This window comes from Crocuta crocuta, unplaced genomic scaffold (assembly GCF_008692635.1).
Source record: "Crocuta crocuta isolate KB4526 unplaced genomic scaffold, BGI_CrCroc_1.0 scaffold367, whole genome shotgun sequence".
Taxonomy (NCBI): domain Eukaryota; kingdom Metazoa; phylum Chordata; class Mammalia; order Carnivora; family Hyaenidae; genus Crocuta; species Crocuta crocuta.
In genome coordinates, this window is record NW_027527936.1 from 3,978,288 (window position 1) to 4,001,432 (window position 23,145).

The 23,145-nt window shown below is 43.7% G+C and overlaps 1 protein-coding gene across 2 annotated transcripts; it reads left to right on the plus strand.

Annotated features, from left to right (window-relative positions):
- Nucleotides 1–732: 732 nt before the first annotated feature.
- Nucleotides 733–13,193, plus strand: KLF17 (KLF transcription factor 17). Of its 2 annotated transcripts, none has more exons than XM_077752200.1 (4): nt 733–833; nt 9,878–10,727; nt 11,078–11,388; nt 12,844–13,193. In XM_077752200.1, exons 1-3 carry the CDS (start codon nt 750–752, stop codon nt 11,380–11,382), a joined length of 1,239 nt encoding a protein of 412 aa, XP_077608326.1. In that variant the 5' UTR covers nt 733–749; the 3' UTR covers nt 11,383–11,388; nt 12,844–13,193. The 2 variants fall into 2 exon arrangements, with proteins under 2 accessions (XP_077608326.1, XP_077608327.1); XM_077752201.1 differs by having other exon boundaries at nt 11,078–11,320.
- Nucleotides 13,194–23,145: the final 9,952 nt, after the last annotated feature.

Below are 23,145 nucleotides of genomic sequence, written 5' to 3' on the forward strand. Positions count from 1 at the left end.
TCTGTTTTCTCCGTGGCACTCAACACCAAAGAAAATTCTGTTAACTATTGGCTGCCCTATATTCATTTGTCTGCCCATTTCGGATGAAAATTCCTTGAGGGCAAAGATCCTTGATTCTGTCTTGTCTGCCATTGCATCCCTAGTCCCCCAGAACAGTGCCGACACACAGGAGGTACCCAGTAAGTCTCCTGGCGTAAAGACACTGTGCCTCGGAGCTCCTAGGATTCAGTTTCTACACACGAGACAGGGGTACCTGGTCTATAGCAGAGAAGACCCAGGCCTCCAGGAGCTTATGGGAAGAACCCTGACCTGGGGGGGGGGGGGGGGGGGGGTGGAGGCTCTCCTGTCTCCTACACCCCTATTGGCCTCTGCCTCCAGCAGGCTTCCTTGGTTTTTCCGCTCTTGAGACTCCACAAGGCCTGGAGTCTTGTGTCCTTGTCCCTACTTGGGCCAAACAGAGATGCTCAGACTGAAGAGTGGATGGGGTAAGTGGGGTGGGGCAGACATAAGATACAAGATACAGTGAAGGTCTGAGGTCCCAGGGCTGGACCCAGGTGCCCGCTGGAGCGGGGCGGGGCAGCTGCTGATGGGTGTGTCGGTGGGTGCGCCCCTTGGCTCCGCCCCCCGGCTCCTTGGTAGGTAGAAGCGGAGCGCGGTGACTGATTGTGTCGTGGACACCCGACCTGCAACTCCGTGGCGTCGCGTATCAGCTGTGCTCTGGTGAGGGTCTGTAGCCGCACACAGTCCTGATGTGCAGCCCATCCCAGGAGGAGATGGGGCAGGAGGCTGAGAGGCTGAGCCAGTGGCAGGAGGCTCAGCACCAGCTCGTGCAGGTGAGTCCAGAAGTCCGCACTGGGGCGGGCGTGGGGAACTCGGGGTGGGATAAATGCAAGCTGGCGGTGGAGGGAAAATTTCTGGCGTATCAGAAGTGTGAGGGACGGGGTTGGGAAGGGAAGAGGGGGTGGGAGATCGAGGACACAAGTCACGTGTCGTTTATACAATTAATATCCACCAAGCATTAGCACCTCTGCTGGGTGCTTGGAGGGGGAGGGGTTTAAAAAAAAAAAAAAAAAAAGGTCCAGGTAACGTTTTGTCGAGGGACTTGAGTATCCAGGAAAGAAGACAAAGTTAGGAAGTCAGTGGGGAGCAGGCAAGGAGGAAGAAATTACTAAGTGGCAATACTTTGCCAAGACCCTGGGAATACCATGGTGAGCTTACTATAAGATATTGTACCATTTTATTAATAAATCGCTGAATGATTGAAAGTGTACAAATTGCTATGAAGGAGAACAGGTGTCACAGGAACAAACAGCAGAAGTGTTTGAGTTGATTTAGGAGGTTGAGAAGACAGCTGAGGATTTGAGGTGGGACTGAGAAACTGGTTAGGTCAAGGGTTTGCAGGGCCTGAGACCAGAGACTGTATGCCTTCACCCTGGAGGAAATGAAAGATGGACAGAGACCAAGACCAAGAGAGTGATGAGAGCGTGGCCCAAGGGGAGGGAGGCAGGGATTCCCCGACCTTACTGAATCATGCAGGGGTTTCAACCAGTAGGAAGCCACTGAGGAATTTAAATGTGATCAGTCATGATTAGATTTGCATTTTTTATAGAGTGCCCTGGTGGAGGTGGGCAAATTCAAGGCAATAGTTAGAAAGGTATTGTGATAATCCAAGTGAGAACTAAAATGGCAGCCAAGGGGTGCCTGGGTGGCTTAGTCGGTTGGGTGTCCGACTTTCGCTTAGGTCATGATCTCGCGGTTCGTGGGTTCGAGCCCCGCGTCGGGCTCTGTGCTGACTGCCAGCTCAGAGCCTGGAGCCTGTTTCAGTCAGTGACTCCCTCTCTCTCTGACCCTCCCCTGCTCACGCTGTCTCTCTCTCTCTCTCTCTCCTAGAAATAAATAAAACATTTAAAAAAAAAATGGCAGCCTAACTAGGGAGGTGAGAGTGGAGACAGAAAACCGAATAGACCCTGGACATGTTTTGGAGGTAGACACTGCAAGCATTGGTAATTACTTAGATCTAGGTGGTGAAGGAGCCATCCAGGACATCTTACCAGATTTCTGGCTTGCATGGTAGGGGAAGAATGGTGTCATTTTCTGAGAAGGCAAAGGATGAGAGGGAACCGCCTTGTTGTTGTTGTTTAACCCCTGTGGCTGGGTGAGTAGAATGAATGGGAGTTTTAGATACAGTCCGTTGAAGTGCCTTTGGGCTATCCAAATGGACTGAGAATTAGGCGGCTGGAAGATTCAGGAGAAGTCTGCCCTGAAGCTACTGGTTTAAGAACAAGTGGAATAAAAACTAAGATGGATCATTAGCATGAGAAAGATTGCCTAGAAATTTGTAGGTGAGGGAAACCAGTAGAGGAGACTGAGGATGGAAGACCAGGGAGGAGGAAGGAGAAAAACCAAGCAAGTGTGACAAATGTGTTCCTGAGTCCCAAGGGAGGAAAACATTTCAAGAAGAGTGTGGCCAGTAGTCTTGGGAGCTCCTGAGAGGTCAACAAGAAGGGATCCGGCAAGTGTTTGGACTTAGTAGTGACGATGAAAGTCATTGATGACCTTTATTATTTTATTTATTTATTAAAATATTTTTAAAAAATGTTTTCTTTCTGAGAGAGAGAGAGAGTGCGGGTAGGGGAGGGGCAGAGCGAGAGGGAGACACAGAATCGGAAGCAGGCTCCAGGCTCTGAGCTGTCAGCACAGAGCCTGACGCGGGGCTCAAACTCACGAACTGTGAGATCATGACCTGAGCCGAAGTGGGATGCTTAACCAACCGAGCCACCCAGGTGCCCCCAACAATGACCTTTATGAAAGCTGTTTCTCTGGAGAGAGGGGGGCCAGACTGCATTTGGGAATAATAAGGCAAGATAGTGGTAAAGTGTATTTTTTAGACATCTCCAAAGAAATTTGCCTGTGAAGGATCAGGAAAATGAAAGAGGGCCTTCACAGAGAGGAAGGAGAAAGGGGCAGAGAACCCCAGAAATACGCATCCAATAGGCAGTCATCTGGGTCCTATTATGTGCCTACTTTATGCTAGTTTCATATAGTGGTAAATAAAACAAGAGAGGATCTCCTCAACCCTTCTAGGGGTAAAAAAATTATTTTCAGGGCACCTGCGTGGCTCAGTCTGTTGAGCGTCTGACTCTTGATTTTGGCTCAGGTCATGATCTCACAATTTGTGTGTTTGAGCCCCACATCGGGCTCTAAGCTGACAGGGTGGAGACTGCTTGGGATTCTCTCTCTCCTTCTCTCTTTGCTGTTACCCTTCTCTCTCGTGCACTCTATTTCTCAAAAATAAATATTTTAAAAGAATAAAAATAACGTTTTCTTCCACAGTCAAAACCTTTTCAAACCTACCAAAATTATAATTTCTTTTTTTTTTACAGCGAAGACAGTTTTTTTTTACAGCGAAGACAGTTTTTTTTACAGCGAAGATAGTTTTTGTTTTACAGCGAAGACCAAAATTATAATTTCTTAATATCATCTTAAATATGATTCTTGTTCAAATTCCCCTAGTAGCCCCTAAAATGTCTTTAATGCTGATATGTCCAAACAGGATCCAATTGAAGACCATACACTGCATCTGGTTATTACATCTCTTGAGTTTCTTTGAAATTAGAATAGTTTTCTTTTTTACTGACTGCCTTTCCATTTTTCATGATCCTCATTTGTCTTATAGACAAAATCCTTGTTCTGGATTTATCAGGTTGTTTTCTCATGGTATAACCTAGCTTGACATTCTATCTCTTATATCACCTCTAGATTGGAGTTAGGCCTCATAGTGCTAATTGGATTCCAGATCATTGGTAAGAATGCCTCATAGGTACAATAGGCTTCATCTTCATCACAAGACATATCTGGCTTTCCGCATTTGGGTGACGTTAGAATTGAGGTAGTGAAAAGCCTGATTGATCTCTTCAAACCTAACATTTAGCCTTGTGGTCAGAAAGTAATCCATGTTATGTTACCTTGGACACATCCAAATGTCATGTCCAGCATGTCCAGTGCCCCATCTACCTGCTGGTGTCTACCAAATATTAATTTTTACTTAAAAGTTTCATTAAGGGTTGTAAACTAATGATTTTCCAATCCCACCATTCCTTCTGCATTTATTAGTGTGCATTCTTCTGTAAAATAGGGTTTTTCTTAAACAACTGGACTCTTTTTGTGATTTTGAAAGAAGTTTCCTCCCGGAAAGATAATAAACACTTAAGTCTTTCACTTCAATTCACAATGTTCAAAGCTTCTGTTACAACCAACAGTCGTTATTCTTTTTGATTCTCAAACTGTCACAAATTTGGCCAGTAGGAACCCCTTCTGTGTCCTTTTTTAGACATTTAAAGAAAGTGTGGTAAAATCTACATAATAAAAATATCATAACCATGTTTAAATGTATAGTTAGTAACGTTAATCATATTCACATTACTGTGCAGCCATCTCCACTATTAATCTCCACAGCTTTTTTTCAGCTTCCTAAACTGAGGCTCTTTAACCAATAAAAAGTAACTTCCTAATTCCATCCCCCACCCCTACTCCAAATCCCTACCAGGCAACCACAATTTTACTTTCTCTTTGAGAGCTCCGAATCCTAACAACTAGACCACCAGGTCTATTTCTTTGACTTCTTAAAATCCCTCATATAGATGGAATCATACATTCTTTGTCCATTTGTGACTAGCTTATTTTACTTAGCTTGATGTCTCCCAGGCTCATTCATGTTGAAGTATGTGTCAGGATTTCCTTTTTTTTCTTTTTTTACATGTTTATTTTGAGAAAGAGCACACACACGAATGCCCGCGTGAGCTGGAGAGGGGCAGAGGAGGAGAGAGAATCCCAAGCAGGCTTCTCCATGTCAGCACAGAGCCTTATTGCTGGCTTGATCGCAGAACCATGAGATGGTATTGAACTGAGATGAAAACCCACTGAGCCACCCAGGCACCCCTCCTTTTTTTTAAAGCTCAATAATATTCCAATGTATGTGTATGCCACGATTTGTTTATCCATTCATCTGTAAATGGATACTTGGGTTGCTTCCACATTTTGGCTACCCTGAATGATGCTGCTCTGAACATGGGTGTACAGATATGTATTTCAGTCCCTGCTTTTAGTTCTTGTAGGTATATACCAGAAGGAGAATTGTTGTATCATATGGTAATTTTATGTATAATTTGTTGAGGGATTATCATATTGTTTTCCACAGTGGCTGCACCATTTTACATTCCTACCATCAGTGTACAAGCTTCCAATTTCTCCATATCTTGCCAACACTTTGGGTTTGGTTTTTTGTTTCTATTTTTGTGTTTGTTTTGATAACAATCATTTTAAGGGGGTTTGAAGTGATATCACATTGTGGATTTTATTTGCACTTCCCTAATGATTAGTTATGTTGAACATCTTTCATTTGTCTACTATCCATTTGTTTATCTTTGGAAAAAAGTCTAGTTAAGTCCTTTGGCCATTTTTGAATTGGGTTGTTTTTATGTTAAGTTTTAGGAGCTCTCCATATTTTTTGGATGAAGTCTCTATTAGATATGTGATTTGTGAGGTGCCTGGGTGGCTCAGTTGGTTAAGTGTCTGACTTTGCTTCAGGTCATGATCTTGATGTCCATGAGTTCGAGGCCCACGTTGGACTCTGTGCTGACAGTCAGAGCCTGGAGACTGCTTCAGATTCTGTATCTACCTCTCTCTCTGCCCCTTCCCTGCTTGCACTCTGTCTCTCTCTCTCAAAAATAAACATTGAAAAAATTTATATACAAAAAAGATATGTGATTTGCAAATATTTTATCCCATTCTGTGGGTTGCCTTTATATTCTGTTGGTGGTGTCTTTTGATGCACAAAGGGTTTTAATTTGATGAAGCCCAACTTTGTCTCTTTTTTCTTTTGTTGCTTGTGCCTTTAGTGTCATATCCGAAGAATCATTGCCAAATCCATTGTCATGAAACGTTTCCCCTATTCTTCTGAGAGTTTTAGTTTAGCTCCAATGCTTGGGTCTTTCACCCATTTTGAATTTTTGTATGTGGTATTAAATAAGGACCCTTCCATTCTTTTGCATGTGGATATCCAGTTATACCAGCACCCTTTATTGAAAAGGCTGTCCTCCTTTCCTCCCTTAAATGGAATTGGCACCCTTATTGAAAATCATTTGACTACATGGGTGGGGGTGTTATCTGGGCTCTATTCCTTCCTGTTAGCGAATAGGTCTATACTTAATGCCAATATTACATTGTTTTTCTTGTTGTTTTTGGTTCTTTTAATTTAAATTTTTTTTAATTTAAATTTATTATGACAGAGAGAGAGAGAGCGCACATGTGTGCATCTGTGTGCACACAAGCAGGGAAGGAGCAGAGAGAGAGGGAGAGAGAATCCCAGTCTCCATGCTATCAGCCCAGAGCCCAGACACTGGGTTTAATCTCACAACCATGAGATCATGACCTGAGCCAGAATCAAGATTCGAACGTTTGACCAATGAGCCACCCAGGTGCACCAATGCCAAGAATACACTGTTTTGATGCCTGTAGCTTTGCAGTAAATTTTGAATCAGGAAGTGTAAATTTTCCAATTTTGTTCTTTTTAAAAGACTGTTCTTGGCTTTTTGGGGTTCCCTTTAAGTGTTCCATATGAACTCTACAGGGAGTCGATTTTTCTACTCTTGCAAATTGGGATTTTGGTAGGGATTGCGTTGGGTAGCATTGACATCATAACTCTTAAAAGTCTTCCAATCCATGAACATTAAGATGTTCTCTCCATTTATTATGTTTTTGATTTCTTTCAGTAATGTTTTTTGTAGTTTTCAGTGATCAAATTAACCATCTTAGTTATTTCTAAGTATTTCTTTTTGATGCTATTGTAAATTGAATTGTTTTTCTAATTTCCTTTACAGATAGTTTGTTGTCATTGTATAGAAACAATTGATTTTTGTTTGTTGAATTTGAATATCCTGCTACTTTTGCTGAATTTGTTTATTAGTTCTAACAGGTGTGTGTGTGTGTGTGTGTAATCTTTAGAATTTTCTGCATATAAAACCATAGCATCTGAGAACAGATAGTTTTACTTTTCCAGTATGGATGCCTTTACTTATCTAATATTTCTGGTTAGGACTTCTAATTCAATGTTAAGTAAAAATGGTAAAAAAAGGCATCCTTGATCGGATTGTTTCAAGTTCTTTTTCTGCTTTCCCCCCCTCTATTTTACTTTGATTTTCAGATGCTGCATTCTTGGGATAAATCCCACTTGGTCATATTGTATAATCTGCCTCATATGCTGGTAGATTTGGTTTGCTAATTTTTTTTTGAGGATTTTTTTTGGGGGTATCTATCTTCATGAAAGATGTTGGTCTATTGTTTGCTTTACTTGTGTGATGAGTTTGTCTAGTTTTGGTATCAAGACAATGCTAGAATGAGTTAGCAAGTATTCCTTCCTCTTCATTTTTTTTGTAAGAATTTGAGAATCATTTATATTGAAATGTTTAGGATTCACCACGAAGCCATCAAATTCAGGCTTTTTCTTGGTCCTGGAGGCTTTTGATTACTGATTCAATCTCTTTACTAGTCACAGGTCTGTACGGATTTTCTTTTTCTTCATGAGTCAGTGTCGGTAGGTTTTGTCTTTTTGGGAATTTATCTATTTTATTTAGGTTATCCAAACTGTTGGCATAAAATTGTTCATAGGGCTCTTATAATCTTTTTCATTTCTGTAAGATTGGTAGTAATGTCCTTACACATTTTTCTTGGTCAATCTAGCTAAAGGTTTGGTAATTTTGTTAATCTCTCCAAAGAACCAACTTTTGGTTTCTTTGATATGTTTTTAATATTTTCTTCCTTATGCTAGCTTTGGGGTTAGTTCGTTTTTTTCCAGTTCTTTAAGGTGTAAAGCTAGGTTGTTGATTTGAGATTTTTTAAAATTATAAGCATTTACACTATAAATTCTCTTTTATTATTTTTTTAATCTTTATTTTTGAGAAAAAGAGGGTGTACACACGTGAGTGAGAGAGGGACAGAGAAAGAGAGAGAGACAGAGACAGAGACAGAGACAGAGACAGAGGACCCAAGCAGGCTCCGCAGTGTCAGGACAGAGCCCAATGTGGGGCTCAAATTCACAAACTGTGAGATCGTGACCTGAGCCAAAGTTGGATTCTTAACCGACTAAGGCATCCAGATGTCCTTAAATTCCCTTTTTAAGAGGGACATTGTGTAGAATATTTCCTGTTTAAATTCAGCATTATTTTTACTTCTCTGGTTTTTATAATATAATTTTTCATTTTATGAAAATCCTGATTTCTCACAATATTATTTTAAAGCTACTTTAATCATGAAAAGTAACACTCAAACAGAAAAGTGAATATAAGTAAGTGTACAGCTTAATGAATTATTACAAAGTGAAGACCTGAGACCTTGCCACCACCATAGCAGCTCTTCCAATGTCCCTTATCATTGTCCCCTCCCCCCCAATATAACTTGTAGTCTATTATCTGTACATAACTTCTTTGAATTCCTCTTTTCTGCTCTGTGATGTTTCTGTAATTGGTGTAAATGCTGAAATTGCTTTTTAAGTTTGCTTTCTTTGTATGTGGGTTTGAATGTTGCTCATTTTCCCCTGACCTGTGGCAGCATTTTTCTCTGAATTTTCTTTCCTTTTTGAGAAATTATAATCACTTATTTCTGTTTTGGTGCTTGAGTGTCTTTTATGGACACTGCATTTTTTACTTACACTTTGGTTTTAATATTTGAATAAATTGGTTTTTTTCTGGACTGTCCCAGTAGAGGAATAGATGGGAGATGGTGGGGTTGCTTTTCCAGTTTCTCAGCTCAAGAACTCTCTCCAATGTTACAGTAATGGGCAGCTTTAAAAAATATGGTTCTTGGATCCTGTCCTATTTCTACAACCAGTCTCTTCCTTTCTTTCTTTCACACCAGTCAGTCATCAGGATATACTTCCTTGGACTTCCAAGCCAGTCCCCCACTCTTGTTAAAAGTCTGCCTCTTTTCCTTACTTCCTCCAATGCTTGATCTCAGACTTGTCTACAGCAGGTCCAACTCAGGTGAGAGCCTCTTCTGTGGGTAAATATTTGCAGATGGTTTCTAAGTTGTGCTAAAGCCATAACCCATCTGAAACTTCGTGGCTTTCTTTAAAAAAAAAATTTAATGTTTATTTATTCTTGAAAGAGACAGAGAGCGAGCAGGAGAGAGGCAGAGAGAGAGAGGGAGACACAAATCTGAAATAGGCTTCAGGCTCTGAGCTGTCAGCACAGAGCCTAACATCGGGCTTGAATCCACGAACTATGAGATTGTGACCTGAGCAGAAGTCAGATGGTTAACCACTTAACCAACTGATTGCCCCTGTGGATTTCTTTCTTTCTTTTTTTAATTTTTTAAAATAGTTTATTTATTTTTGACAGAGAGAGAGCATGAGTGGGGGAGGGGCAGAGAGAGGGAGACATAGAATCCGAAACAGACTCCAGGCTCTGAGCTGTCAGCACAGAGCCCGATGCGGGCTTGAACCCATGAACCATGAGATCTGACCTGAGCCTAAGTCGGATGCTTAACCAAACGAGCCACCCAGGTGCACCCCCNCACACTGAAATATAATCTTCCAGGGTTTTCTTGGTTTTGCTGAAGGTATAGGTTGTGGAAAATTTTATTTGCCTTCTTAGTTGCTTTTTATGAGATAAGCAAAAACGTGCCAAGGAGGAAAAAATGGCATGAGGCACATCTAGGCTTCCACTGTGCTCTTATCAGCCAGACCTGCATCTTAGAAAGCCCAACTTGGAGAATGGCTTGGAGGCAGGATAATTTAGGCAAGATATATTGGAGGGTGAGGTCTGGAGATAGTGGAACTGGAATTTGAACTACAGTGAATTTCACCTGATTCTCTTTCTTCAAGGATACTGAGAAGTCCATGTCCATCTTGGACATGTGTCCATCTCCTGGAAGTGGAGTGCATACCTCTTCGAACGATGACCCGTCAGGCATGCAACACTTCCCTCAGTGCACACAGCTGGAGAGGATCCCCTTGGCCTTGGCTGAGGCACCCAGACAGAATGCAAGTGATCTGGGGCCACAGTTCAATATGTCGCTGCCAGAGGATGACGTGAGCTACAGCTCCCAAGTGATTCATGCTCCTTCCCAGATGACTTACTGTGATGGGATGTCTCCTTCCCAGCCAGGAATGATGGTTTTCAAGGGACCCCAGATGATGGCCTTAGGAGAACCCAGTATTCCAGGGGTGGCCATGACATTTTGTAGGACTCTAAAGATGCCCTCCAGTGGGCCGCCAGTCTCAGCTCCCAATAGAATCTCAATGATGCCCCACATCAGTGCACCCACAATGCCTTATTCTGCCCCCCGAGCGGTACCTTCTGATAGAGACTCTTTAACACCTACAATGTCATTGGCCCCAACCACGTCTGAGGTCCAGGCAATGCTCCCTTCTTTGGCTCAGATGTTGCCCCCTAGAGATCATCATAACTTTGGGATGCAACCAGCTGGGTCCCCATCATTTCAGGCTTTAAAATCCCAGGACCATCTCATGAGCCGGCCAGCCTCCCAGGAAGACTCCTTGCTACCCAAGCAGCCTATACAAGCTCCACAGAGAGTGGAACGGAACTCCAAGGCCCAGGAAAGGGCCCCCAGGAGATCCCCAGTTTCAAGGCCTTACTCCTGCCAGTATGAGAACTGTGGAAAAGCTTATACTAAGCGCTCCCACCTTGTGAGTCACCAACGCAAACACACAGGTGAATGAGGTGTCAGAAAGGAGGGGTAAGGTTGGGTGGGGTGGGAGAGTCTCTGGGCTTTAGATTTGCACTGGGCCATCGGTTTGTCATGGCTTGGGGTTAGCTTGTCATCTTTCAAGTTTGGGCTCAAGCTATATTGGCCCCACCAGTTTGCTTTCCCATGGTCCAGTGTGACTGTACCAAGATGATGGGGACTGCTGATTGTGTTCCCTCCTCATTCCTTTCCTATGGGGTTCTTTTGGTTTCTCAGCCTCGACTACTCTTCCTCATAGAGTGAGACCCCTTCCTATGCACCTGGTGACCTATTCTTCAACTTACTTTCTTCTGTCTCTTGTCACCCCTACCCCCAGGTGAGAGGCCTTATAAATGCGTGTGGGAAGGCTGCACATGGTCTTTCTTCCGTTCCGATGAGCTTGGACGACATATGCGGATACACACCAGATATCGACCATATAGATGTGATCGGTGCGGCCGACAGTTCATGAGATCTGATCATCTCAGACAACACCAAAGGACTCATCTGCGGATGCCAGGATCCCCAGACCCACAGGCCAACAATGGGAAAATGGCTGGTCCTCCTGCTCCTTCTTTAGGTCAATCTCTTCTCTTTAGTTTGGCTTCTCCTCCCAGATCCTGCCTGCCTCTGACCAGCTAGTCTCTGGTAGGTGTAGGCTTAGATGAAGACAGAGAAAGATCATGAGGTGGTGTTAAAGCCTATATGATCTCTGGACCCAGTCAGAGACTCCTCAAAAACTGTCTTGTATGCCCTCACATCTCTGGGGCCACCTACTTCTCTCAAGTTTAGCCACATGGGAAGATGGAGGAAAGTAGAAATTGGAAGCTTTATCAAAAAGCTCTTTATCTTCTATCACTCCCCAGCTCAAAACCCTTTAGTGACTCTCCTTTGCCTGCTACATAAAATTCGACTTCTTTATCTTCGTCTTTTATAGTTTCCAGAGCCAGACTATGTTCAAATCCTGAATTTACCATCTATTAGCCATGTGACCTTGGGAAAGGTCCTTGATTACTTTGCCGTGTTTCCTCTTCTGGTAAATGAGAAAAACAGTATTGGACTGCTTGGGACACTTATGTACCAAATCAGATTCTCTCTGGCATTCATCAGCCATAAGCCCAGAGATTGTCTTGTCCTACAGCTTCCAGACTCGCATGGAATGCCCCTCTGCAGGGCATGGGATCTGGCATCTCAAATTGCCATTAACAACCCAGAAGTGTGAGGGAGTTACTGCTCCTGGAATAACATTTGACTAATGGAATATGGGAGAGAGTCAGGCAGATAAATTCCTTCCTCCCTCCCTTTCCTCAATTGCTACAAGTCACTGTGTCTCCAAACTGTACAGCCAAGGGGGAGACTTCCCATGTAACCAATGGGCACACCTACCTACGGTGTTTCCTCAAGGCTTGTCCAGAAGCAGGACCCAACTGCTATCACTTTGCATTAACCACCAGTTTTTCCTCGCCTTGCTTCCCTTTTCTTACTTAGTGCCCTGGGTTTGCAATTCTCAAATAAAACATCAGTAATTAGTTCTTGTTTTAGGCTCTGTTTTCTGGGTGATTTGGGGGTGGAGGACAGAGAAGGACAAGCCCTATTGTAACTTCCCCTCCTCCCCTCACTGAGCCCAGGTACCTGGACTACCAAATACCAGGTATTAAAGGCCCTGTCCTACCTTGTTCCTCTCCATAGGGCTGAGAGCATAATGACTATCCTGGATACTCAGGTAGTTTTGAACCTTGTTTCTGGACTTCTCAGCTAGCCATTACACTGGGCAGCAAACTAATAAAAAGGAACTTGCCCGAACTCTCAGGTGGCAGAGCTGGGATCCCGACCAGAATCTCTCTGCCCTAGAGATAATGCTTTCTGCTGGTATTGCCAAGCACTTTCAGGAAATGGCCACAGAGAGATGAATCAGGTCGAGTTCCTGTGGCCAAGGGGCCATCTTGCTCTAGGGCTGAAGAGTCCATCTAGGTGTGGTGACCATGGAGAGGATGAGCATCTAAAGGGGAGGGCCAGAAAGGCCATCTGGGGGAGGTGACCCTTGAGCTCCATAAGTGAGTATATGTAACATCTAGTAACCCCTTATTGTAATAAATTGAGCAGGTGAATGAAGAGGAAAGAATTCCAGACAGAATGTGCTGGACCAACCCAACTGCTTAGAGGAGAGTCAACCTGCAAGCAAGCTTCCATGCATTTGACCAATGTTCTTTGAGCCCACTACAAAGAGCATCACGGCTGTGGGGACTGGTGTGAGCGGCACAGAGACAATGGAAGAGCGTGTCAAGGAAGAGGGACTTCTCAAGGAGGTGCCTGAGTCAGACCTGAAGGGCTCATGGGGGTTAGCCAGCCTCCCATTTTCTGTGTGTTTACCCTTGGTCATGCCCTGTGTTGGACACTAAGGACTCAGAGCATGGCACTGCCTTGCTGTGGAGCATAAAGACGACAGATAAACATCCCGAGAGCACTCAGTGTTGCCAAGGAGAGGAGCCAAACCTCTGTGGGCTCAAATTTATTCTGGGCATTGTGAAAGTCCCACAGATTTGGTGATCCCCACCCTGGCCCTTCTTGCACGGCCACCTTGGTCTGTTCTCCAAGTGGCCCCAGTGTACCTGGTCCAGGCATCCAGGTGCCCTCCACCCAGACTCTGAGTGAGGGGAGTAGCCATGATAAATAAGGGCAGGGGGTGCATGTTTGTGACCCAATTACTTGCCCCAGGTCTCAAGTGCCTGAGGTCTCTTAAATTCCCACCTGGGAACTAGGTCCCTTCTCTGAAGCAGGACATCTCAAGCCGAATGGGCCAAGGCTGATCTTCATACCCTGCCCCACCTGCCTTACACATATGCCTGCTGATAAGGTCAGCAGGCCAGATTGCAGGGTGGGATTCAAGAGAGGTCTGTTGGTGACTCATCACTTTCATCAAGGAATGGAACTGAGAGGAGCCAGAGTGGGCAGGGGTGTGCCACATACACTACAGTGGAGCCCTTGTGGAGGCCACAATCTGGTGGAGGAAGGACATAAAAATGTATGGAGTGCGGTGAGGACAGATAGCAGGGACTTGCTGTAATAGGACAAGGGGGCGCCCTCAGGAAATGTGGTTTGAGCTCAGAGGGAAGGACTAACTGGGAGTTAGGCGGGTGAGGAGGTGATTGGAAGAGAATAGTCTTTTATTTTATTTTATTTTATTTTTTGTTTCATTTATTTCTAGGAGAGAGAGAGAGACAGCGTGAGCAGGGGAGGGTCAGAGAGAGAGTGAGTCACAGACTGAAACAGGCTCCAGGCTCCGAGCTGGCAGTCAGCACAGAGCCCGACGCGGGGCTCGAACCCACGAACCGCGAGATCATGACCTAAGCGAAAGTCGGACGCTTAACCGACTAAGCCACCCAGGCGCCCCTAGTCTTTTATTTAGAGGTTACCTTATGGCAAGCCTTGGCTAAGCCTTTCTTGGTATTGTCTTATTTGACACCAGGCAGGATAGTGGGTGGGATAAAGACCTTATGGACTCCCAAGTAAATCTGTAGATTTTGAATCCTGTGTCTGCTGTTTCCTGGCTGTGTGGCCTGGGGCAATTTACTTAATCTCTTTGCACCAGATAGCAAGGGGGCAAGATTGACACCTTAAGCTAAAGAGAGAATTAGTTACACTTAAAAATGTTTTCTTCTGCTTAAGGGAGAAGGAGTGATTTCGATGGGATTTCAGTGCTCCAGGTGGGCGTGGAAGGTGGCTTGGGCAGGGTGTGGCAGTGTGGGTGGAGAGTAGTAGAAAGATTTGCCGTAAAATCTACGGAGGTGATAGCTGCATTTGGTTGGCGAGGGTGTGGCCAAAGATGACTTCCGGGTTTATAGCTTGTGTTATAAGTGACGCAGGAGAATGGATGAGATTCATTAATTTATTTTTCTGTTTTGAAATTGTTGATGTCTCTCATGTGCAAAAAACTAGTTTACTTATATAATTTAAAATAATAACTTATTTACCCTTATGCCGCATTTGAAGCCTCTGCGTTCCCCTCTGACCACAATCCTCATCTTCTGCAGAGGATCCTGAATTTTGGTTACTCTTGTATTTACTTTTCTTTGTTTTAAACCATATGTAAATGGTTCTTAAACCATATAGTGATTTGTTTTATGTGGTTTTGAACTGTGTTTATTCTGTTTGGGGTTCACTGAACATCTTTAATGTGAAGGTTTGTAGTCTTAGTGAAATTTGGAAATTTTTGGCCACGTTTTGTCAGTTTTTTGTCCCCTCCCCCTTCTTTTTCCTCCTGACAATCTGCCCGTATAATATAGACCCTGTGATATCTCACAGACCACTGACGCCCTGTCCATTTTTGTCAGCCTTTTCATTCACATTTAAATGCCTTCAAGCTAACTGCTGGTTTCTTCTGTGGTGTAATCTGCTTTCAGTTTTTTCAGATTCTCTACTTTCCATCTCTAGAAATTCCGTCTGGATCTTTATAAATCTTCTATTTCTCTCCTGATCATGCTCAGTTTTCTCTTCCTTTTGAACATATGAAACATAGTTAAAATAGCTGTTTGAATGTCCTCAGATGCTAGTTCCATAATGTTTGTCATTTCTGAGTCTATAATGATTGATTTTGCTTTTGATGATTGTCCTTATTTTCCTGCTTCTTTGAATAGCTGATACTTTTTTTTAATTTTTTTTTTTTTTTTTAATTTCTAGCAGAGAGAGAGAGACAGTGTGAGCGGGGGAGGGTCAGAGAGAGAGGGAGTCACAGACCGAAACAGGCTCCAGGCTCTGAGCTGGCAGTCAGCACAGAGCCCGACGCGGGGCTCGAACCCACGAACCGCGAGATCATGACCCAAGCGAAAGTCGGACGCTTAACCGACTAAGCCACCCAGGCGCCCCTGAATAGCTGATAATCTTGTACTGGATGCCAGATAATTGTGCATTTACATTATTGGTTGCTGGATTTTGTATTATTCCTTTACATAGTGTTGGTTTTTATTTCTGGCCTGCATTTTACTTTCTTGGAATTAGTTGGAGCACTTTGAGGCTTACTTTTTTTTTAAGTAATTTTTATTTATTTTGTTTATTTAGTTTTCAAAGTTTATTAATTTTGATAGAGAGCACAAGTGAGGAAGGAGCAGAGAAAGGGAGAGAGAATCCCAAGCAGGCTTCATGCTGAAGTGTTGTGTGTGTGTATACACATCCTCTTTATCCATTCATTTATCAATGGTCACATGGGTTGCTTGCATACCCTGTACTGTTAGTAATGGTGCAATATACATAGGGGTGCATATATCTTTTTGAATTAGTGTTTTCATTTTCTTTAGGTAAGTACCCAGCAGTAGAATTACTGGATCGTATGGCATTTTTATTTTTAATGTTCACTTATTTTTGAAAGAGAGCACAAGTGGGGTGGCACAAGAGAGGAGGAGATAGAATACCTGAAGCAGGCTCTGCACTGAGAGCAGAGAGCCCAATATGGGGCTCGAAGTAAAAAACTGCGAAATCATGACCTGAGCCAAAGTCAGACACTTAACCAGCACCCTGACATTTTTATTTTTTTTTATTATTTTTTTAATGTTTTATTTATTTCTGAGAGAGAGACAGCATGAGAACGGGAGGGTCAGAGAGAGAGGGAGACACAGAATCTGAAACAGGCTCTGAGCTAGCTGTCAGCACAGAGCCCGGCGTGGGGCTCGAACCCACAAACCGTGAGATCATGACCTGAGCCGAAGTTGGACGCCTAACCGACTGAGCCACTCAGGAGCCCCGACATAATGTTTAATTAGAGGAACCTCCATACTGTTTTCCGCAGTGACTGTACCAATTTACATTCCCACTAACAGTGCACGAGGGTTCCTTTTTCTTCACATCCTCACCAATACTTGTTATTTGTCTTTTTGATTCCAGCCATTCTGACAGGAATAGGTGCTATATCATTTTGGTTTTGATTTCCATTTCTTTGATTAGTAATGTTGAGTGTCTTTTCATGTATTGGCCATTTGTGTATCTTTAGAAAAATGTCTATTCAAGTCCTCTACCCATTTTTAAATCGGATTATTTTTCTAGTGTTGAAAGTTGCATAAGTTTTATATATTTTGCCTCTTATTAGATATATAATTTGCAAATATCTGGGAGAATAATGTTTTTTAAGTAGCAATGTAGTGAGAGATCGTAAGGTAGGGATGGGTGGGGATGTCTTCACAAGGCAGAGATGTGGCAGGATGTGAAGGCAAGCAGAAGAGAGAGCTTCCTGGAGGACATGGAGGATGTAGGGAGCTCTCAGATTATGGACTTTCAGAGAGTACAGAGGGAGCTTGGAGGAAAGATGGGAAATAAAAATGATAGAAGTTTCCAAGGGTCTTTGGCAATTGTCTGCGCAGTGTTAGAACCTGCATTATTTTTATTCTTGTTCATTCATCAAAAAATTTTCTAGGGGAAAAAAAAAAAAAAAAAAAAGGGGGGGCGCCTGGGTGGCTTAGTCGGTTAAGCATCCGACTTTCGCTTGGGTCATGATCTCGCGGTTCGTGGGTTCGAGCCCCGCGTCGGGCTCTGTGCTGACTGCCAGCTCAGAGCCTGGAGCCTGTTTCAGTCTGTGACTCCCTCTCTCTCTGACCCTCCCCTGCTCATGCTGTCTCTATCTCTCTCCTAGAAATAAATAAAACATTAAAAAAAAAATTAAAAAAAAAAATTTTTACTAGGGTCTCCTGGGTGCCCAGGGGCTCAGTGATGGGAATACAGTGGCCAAGTGGGCAACTAGACCTTAGCTTCTCCTGGAGCTCTGAGCTAAATGCAAGAGAAGCTGATTCAGAACCAGGTGATCACAATTGCATTTGGAAAGCCCATCTTGGTTGTCTTGGGTGGAGAATGGATGGGTTATCCTGTGCTGAAGAGCATGCAGCTGCATTTGGGGGAAGGCAGAGGATTGTAGTCCCGCACAGTCAAGCAGACTGTTGAGGAATGGTTGAGTTCAGGAAGGTGAGCTGTAAAGAACTGACTTGATTCCATAGGTCACCTCCCAGTGCCCCGCTGAAATCCCTGGTGGCCAGCTCTGCACTGAGTGCATCTGATGATTCTGCTTTTGTAAAGGTGCTGGGGGATGGCTGGCGTGAGGCTCTGGGGCTGCAGCTACTACCCTCCCAAAGGCAACTTGCCTGGGCCAGGTCTGGGTCCAGAGGAGAACAACCCCTCCTCAATCTGGGCTGGTGTAGAATTCAGCCACTCTTCGCAGACTGGAAAGATCATTTTTATTTTTTTTATTTTTATTTTTTTTAATTTTTTTTTAATGTTTTATTTATTTCTAGGAGAGAGAGAGGGAGTCACAGACCGAAACAGGCTCCAGGCTCTGAGCTGGCAGTGAGCACAGAGCCCGACACCGGGCTCGAACCCACGAACCGCGGGCTCATGACCTAAGCGAAAGTCGGATGCTCAACCGACTAAGCCACCCAGGCGCCCCAGGAAAGATCATTTTTAAAGAGAATCCTAGGTTCTGGGGAAATGGGGATGGAAGGCACCTATAGAATGAAGCCCTGAATGGGTATGGAAAAGGTATGTGGGGTCAAGTGGGGGAGAGATAGGAATGATGACATGTAAATGGGGTTTTAGAAAACACTGGCACATCTACTCCACTCCAACATATAATATGGCAAGGATGCCTTTTTCCATAAATCTTTCTCTTCATTCATTCGTTCAATCAGTTCTTATTGACTCACACCTCAGGCAATGAATCATACTTTTACTTGTGTTAAGTGTTGAGATAAAAGATAAATAAGACCTAACTTTGTTTTCTCTTTCCTTTCTTTCCTCCTTTTCCTTTGCCCGGTCGATTTTAAGTAGCTAATATATACATGAACATTACTCAGCAAAAAGTCCTATTGCTCTTGAGCCTCTCTCCTTGGAAGTGATGCTACTTTTTATTATGTGCCTTCCAGACCTATCTGTAATACATAAACACCAGATTATACGCGCTGTTGAGTCTCTTGATATCTTCACTCATCAGTACATCTTGGCGATGTTTGTGTAAACAAATACAGCACTACTAGAATCTTTTAAATTGATGCATATAATTCCGTCGTGTGGATGTACCATATTTATTTTATCCGTCTTCTATTGCAGAATGTTCAGCCAGCTTGTCATGAAACATTGCTATAATCTAGAGAAAGTTGGGTTTTTGGGGGAGGGGCAGAGAGAGGGAGACACAGAATCTGAAGCAGGCTCCAGGCTCTGAGCTGTCAGCACAGAGCCCAATGCCGAGCTCAAACTCACGAACTGTGAGATCATGACCTGAGCCGAAGTCAGATGCTTAATCGACTGAGCCACCCAGGCGCCCCTAGAAAGTTGTTTTTCTTTTAATAGATGAATGTATTTCCTTTGCAATTATAGTCTTATTGATTTATTTTGCCTTTTTGGGGAGCAGTTTAGAAAAATTGGGATGATACTATCTAGAGTTCTATACTCCAGACAAGGTTTCCCTTGTTATTAACATCTTACTTCAGTATGGCATATTTGTTAACAACTAATAAACTGATACTAATACATGTTTGACTAAAGTCTGTACTTTACTTAGATTTCCTTAGTTTTTCCCTAATGTTTTTTTCCTGTTGCAGGATTCCATCCAGGATAGCACATTACATTTAGTTATCGTGTCTCCTTCAGCTTCAGTTGCTGTGACAGTTTCTCACACTTCCCTTTTATTTTGGTGACCTTGATAGTTTTGAGGAGCACTGGTCAGATATTTTATAGAATGTCCCTCAGTTGGGATTTGTTTTTTTGCATGATTTCAGCTAGAGGCAAATGATGTGTTTTTAGAATCATTTCCAGTAAATGCACTTAACAGAAGATCCATGTACACTGTAACAGGTCACACCTGCCCATGTACATATGTGCATTTCTAGCCCAGAAGACTTTACTGGGGCCTTGGTGATCTGATTCAGTGCTTTTCCAATCTGAGAGTTCCTTCCTCCTTTGGATCCCCCAGTTCCATAAAAAGGCAAGAGCTTTTCGGGGCGCCTGGGTGGCTTAGTCGGTTAAGCGTCCGACTTTCGCTTAGGTCATGATCTCGCGGTTCGTGGGTTCGGGCCCCGCGTTGGGCTCTGTGCTGACTGCCAGCTCAGAGCCTGGAGCCTGTTTCAGTCTGTGACTCCCTCTCTCTCTGACCCTCCCCTGCTCATGCTCTCTCTCTCTCTCTCTCTCGATCCTAGAAATAAACATTTAAAAAAAAAAAAGGCAAGAGCTTTTCATTCAGGGCTACTAGGCAGTGGGGGATTTCCCAGGTCTGCTTGTATCCAATTGACCTTGTCCAGGAGCTTTAGGGAGTCAGTGCCTCTCTTTTTCACCTCTTGCTTGCACTGTCATGATAAATGAATAAAGCCTTGATTTTTACCTTCAGTGTGGCTCATTGTCCTAATTAACCATCTTGGCACCTGGCAACTCAACAAATTGATGCAGCAAGCCGGGTGGGCAACTGAGCACAAAGCCATTCTGGAAGAATAAAATGCCCTAGGGTTCTATGAAATACTTCCACAGCCATGCCAATAGACCTTGGTGAGTGCTGGTGGATTATTTACAGAGACTTTTAGTTCTGAAGGGAACCATTGGTTCCCTTTAGCCCTCAACTCCTTGGCTGTGCTTGCCCAGTGGGTCACATTAGAAATTCAACAAAGGGAACTCTAGGAAAGCTCGGAAATCAGTTCCCCAGCTACTTCTCATGGTCTTCCAGAAATGGGACCAAAACTGTCAGCCCACATGCTGAATTGCACCCAATAACTATTGGCTCTAAGCAGTCCCTGATACTAAGGGACATCCTGCAATGTAGTGTGTTGACTCATACCTTCAGTGAAAGAGTATAGAGTCCTTTGTCCAGGGGCCCAACTAGAGACTTGGCTAGTTGCCTCCACAATGAAAAAGATCATCTTGTTAAATAAACTCAATAATGGAGAGTAGTGCCTTGTGGAGTGCATTGCTATAGACTCCTCTTTTGAAGTGCCCTGAGTGGCCACTTTGCTAAAGAAGAGGAGGAGGGGGATGAGAGGGTACAAACATCCAAGACCTTCTTCCTCAATGGGTATTACTTGGCTTTGATAGGTTTGACCCACCCCGTGATAAGTTCCTTCCTTGTTTGGATCACACTTGTAGAGGCCCTAATGTTCCTGAAAAGTGGTGGTCTCTTGGGTCTACAATGAGGGACTGAGAACAGTAGATAGTAAAACTATTAGCCAGACTCAAATTTCCAAGTTTGTCTCTGCTACGCCTGCTGGCACTGGTCACCAGGCCCAGTTAAACCTCTTCATGAGATTGGGTCAATTCGCCCATGATACCCTCCAAGTTTTTTTTTTTTTAAGTTTATTTTGAGAGAGAGAACACATACCTGTGTGCACCTAAATGGGAAAGGGGCAGAGAAAGAATCTCAAGAAGGCTCCACACTGTCAGCACAGAGCCCGATGTAGGGCTCAATCTCGTGAACTGGAGACCATGATCTGAGCCAAAATCAAGAGTCAGACATTTAACTGATAGACCAAAACTTAATTGACAAATTCCCACATGTGGAAAAAGCGGTCACTGGCAAGAAAGCAAAGACTGACCAGGAGAAAGAGCAGCATAAGGGTAATAACCCAGTGTCCTGTCCTGGGCAGCTTGGGCAAGGCCTTTCCATAAAGATCTCTGAATTTGGTTACTTGGTGACAGTGTCAAAGGAGGAAATTGATAGGGCAAGGAATTTAGGGCCTGTAGGGCACCTGATGGACAACCCTTCTAGTGAGCCTGGAGATGAATCGGAGAGTACCACTAATCTTACCTGGACCTGCTGGCATTTGAAAATAAACAAGGCTAAGGGATGGGCCAAGGGCCCTCTTTTCCCAAGGGGGACCAGAGGCCCTATGCCAAGGTCAATGTTCAATGAGGATGTGGGAGAGAATTGCACTTCTTGGGTCTTTGGCTGCTAGTGCACAGGTGACCATGATCCCTGAAACTCTAGCTGCAGGATGAGGGGGAAACAAAGCTCTACCACTGGGACCCTAGCCCAAATCTAGTTATAAGTGGGTCTTTTGGGTCCCTACAAACTTCTTTTGCTATGGCTCCCACTTGTGAATGTATTATTGGCATAGGAATACTTATGTCTATAGATGATTTGCCTTTGGCCCAAATCCCTGATAAGTGTGGCTTTATTTTAGTGGAGCATATGGATGAACCTACCCAATTACTTACCAGTGCCTAGTTCCATTGTCTATCCAAAACAATATTGGCTGCTTGAGGGAGAAAAAGAAATAATTATCCACATTGCCCATCTCAAGGACGCCAAAGTTCCATGAGATGATTTCTTCATTCAATAGACCAGTTTGGGCTGTGCACAAGGCCTTGGGTATCTGGAGACTCACCATTGACTATAGGAGGCTCAATGCCATAGTCCTGGCAGTACCTGGTATTATGACTGTCACAGAGGCTATTGCCCAAGCTGAAGACACTTGGTATGCAGCAGTTGCTATTGAAAGTGCCTAAAAAAAAAAAGAAAAGAAAAAAAAAAAAAGAAAATGCCTTTTCTAGCATCCCCTCTACCCAGATGATCAGGATCAAATTCACCCTTATGTGCATTGCATTGCAATACACCTTTAATGTCCTACTACAAGACTACCTAAGTTCTCCAGCTGTCTGCCATGAATGTGACCTGGAAAAAGTCCTGCTCCTGGAGGGAGCACTAGGGCACTTTGTTACATTGGTGACACCCTCTTGGTGGGCCCACACAAGAGCACCACCCAGTAGGAACTGGATGTCTATTGACCAATATGCAGCAACACAAGTAGGTCATTAACATAGGTAAGGCACAATGACCTAGAACCCAGTGAAACTCTTGGGGATTATCTGGGAAGGGATGTGATGTCCCATTCCAGAGATGACTGCCTTGACAAACAAAGGACACCTAGTGATTGGTGGGCCTCTTTGGCTAATGGTGTTCTCACATAACCAATATAAAGATCTTGGTGGCATCCATCTACTCGATTACCAGAAAGCCTACCTTAGAGTAGGACCTTTAACAAAATGCCTAGAGGCCCTCCAATGGGCCACCTTGGTTGATCTTTCTTTGGGACCCATAGATAGATGCACATTTGCCTTTGAGTTACAGGTCTCAGCAAACTCTGAGTTCATGGATTACAGCCTGTTGCAGAACAGTGCCATGGGCTGGTCGCACGATTTGGTGTTTGAATCCATAACTCCTAGAGTTGGCCGAAACAAACCACTTTTATTGGTTTGTCAGGGCTTTCTTGGTACCTCAAGTGCACCAACCTTATTAATGTGGACATTATACATCGCCACAACTGTATTCTATAAGAGCAAAATACCTCCCTAAATGTAAACTCACTCCTGTCAGAGAAGGAGGCAACCAGAACATCTAGGAGAGAAGTGTGGGATCTGCCATCAGAACTATTTTGGCTACTGTGGTGGTAGCCT

Bases quoted from the DNA above. Each gene is read 5' to 3' on its own strand.
- KLF17 (XM_077752200.1), top strand. From the start codon at position 750: ATGTGCAGCCCATCCCAGGAGGAGATGGGGCAGGAGGCTGAGAGGCTG. The intron at 834-9,877 runs GTGAGTCCAGAA...TCTTTCTTCAAG, and splicing joins CTCAGCACCAGCTCGTGCAG to GATACTGAGAAGTCCATGTC. The intron at 10,728-11,077 runs GTGAATGAGGTG...CCCTACCCCCAG, and splicing joins TCACCAACGCAAACACACAG to GTGAGAGGCCTTATAAATGC.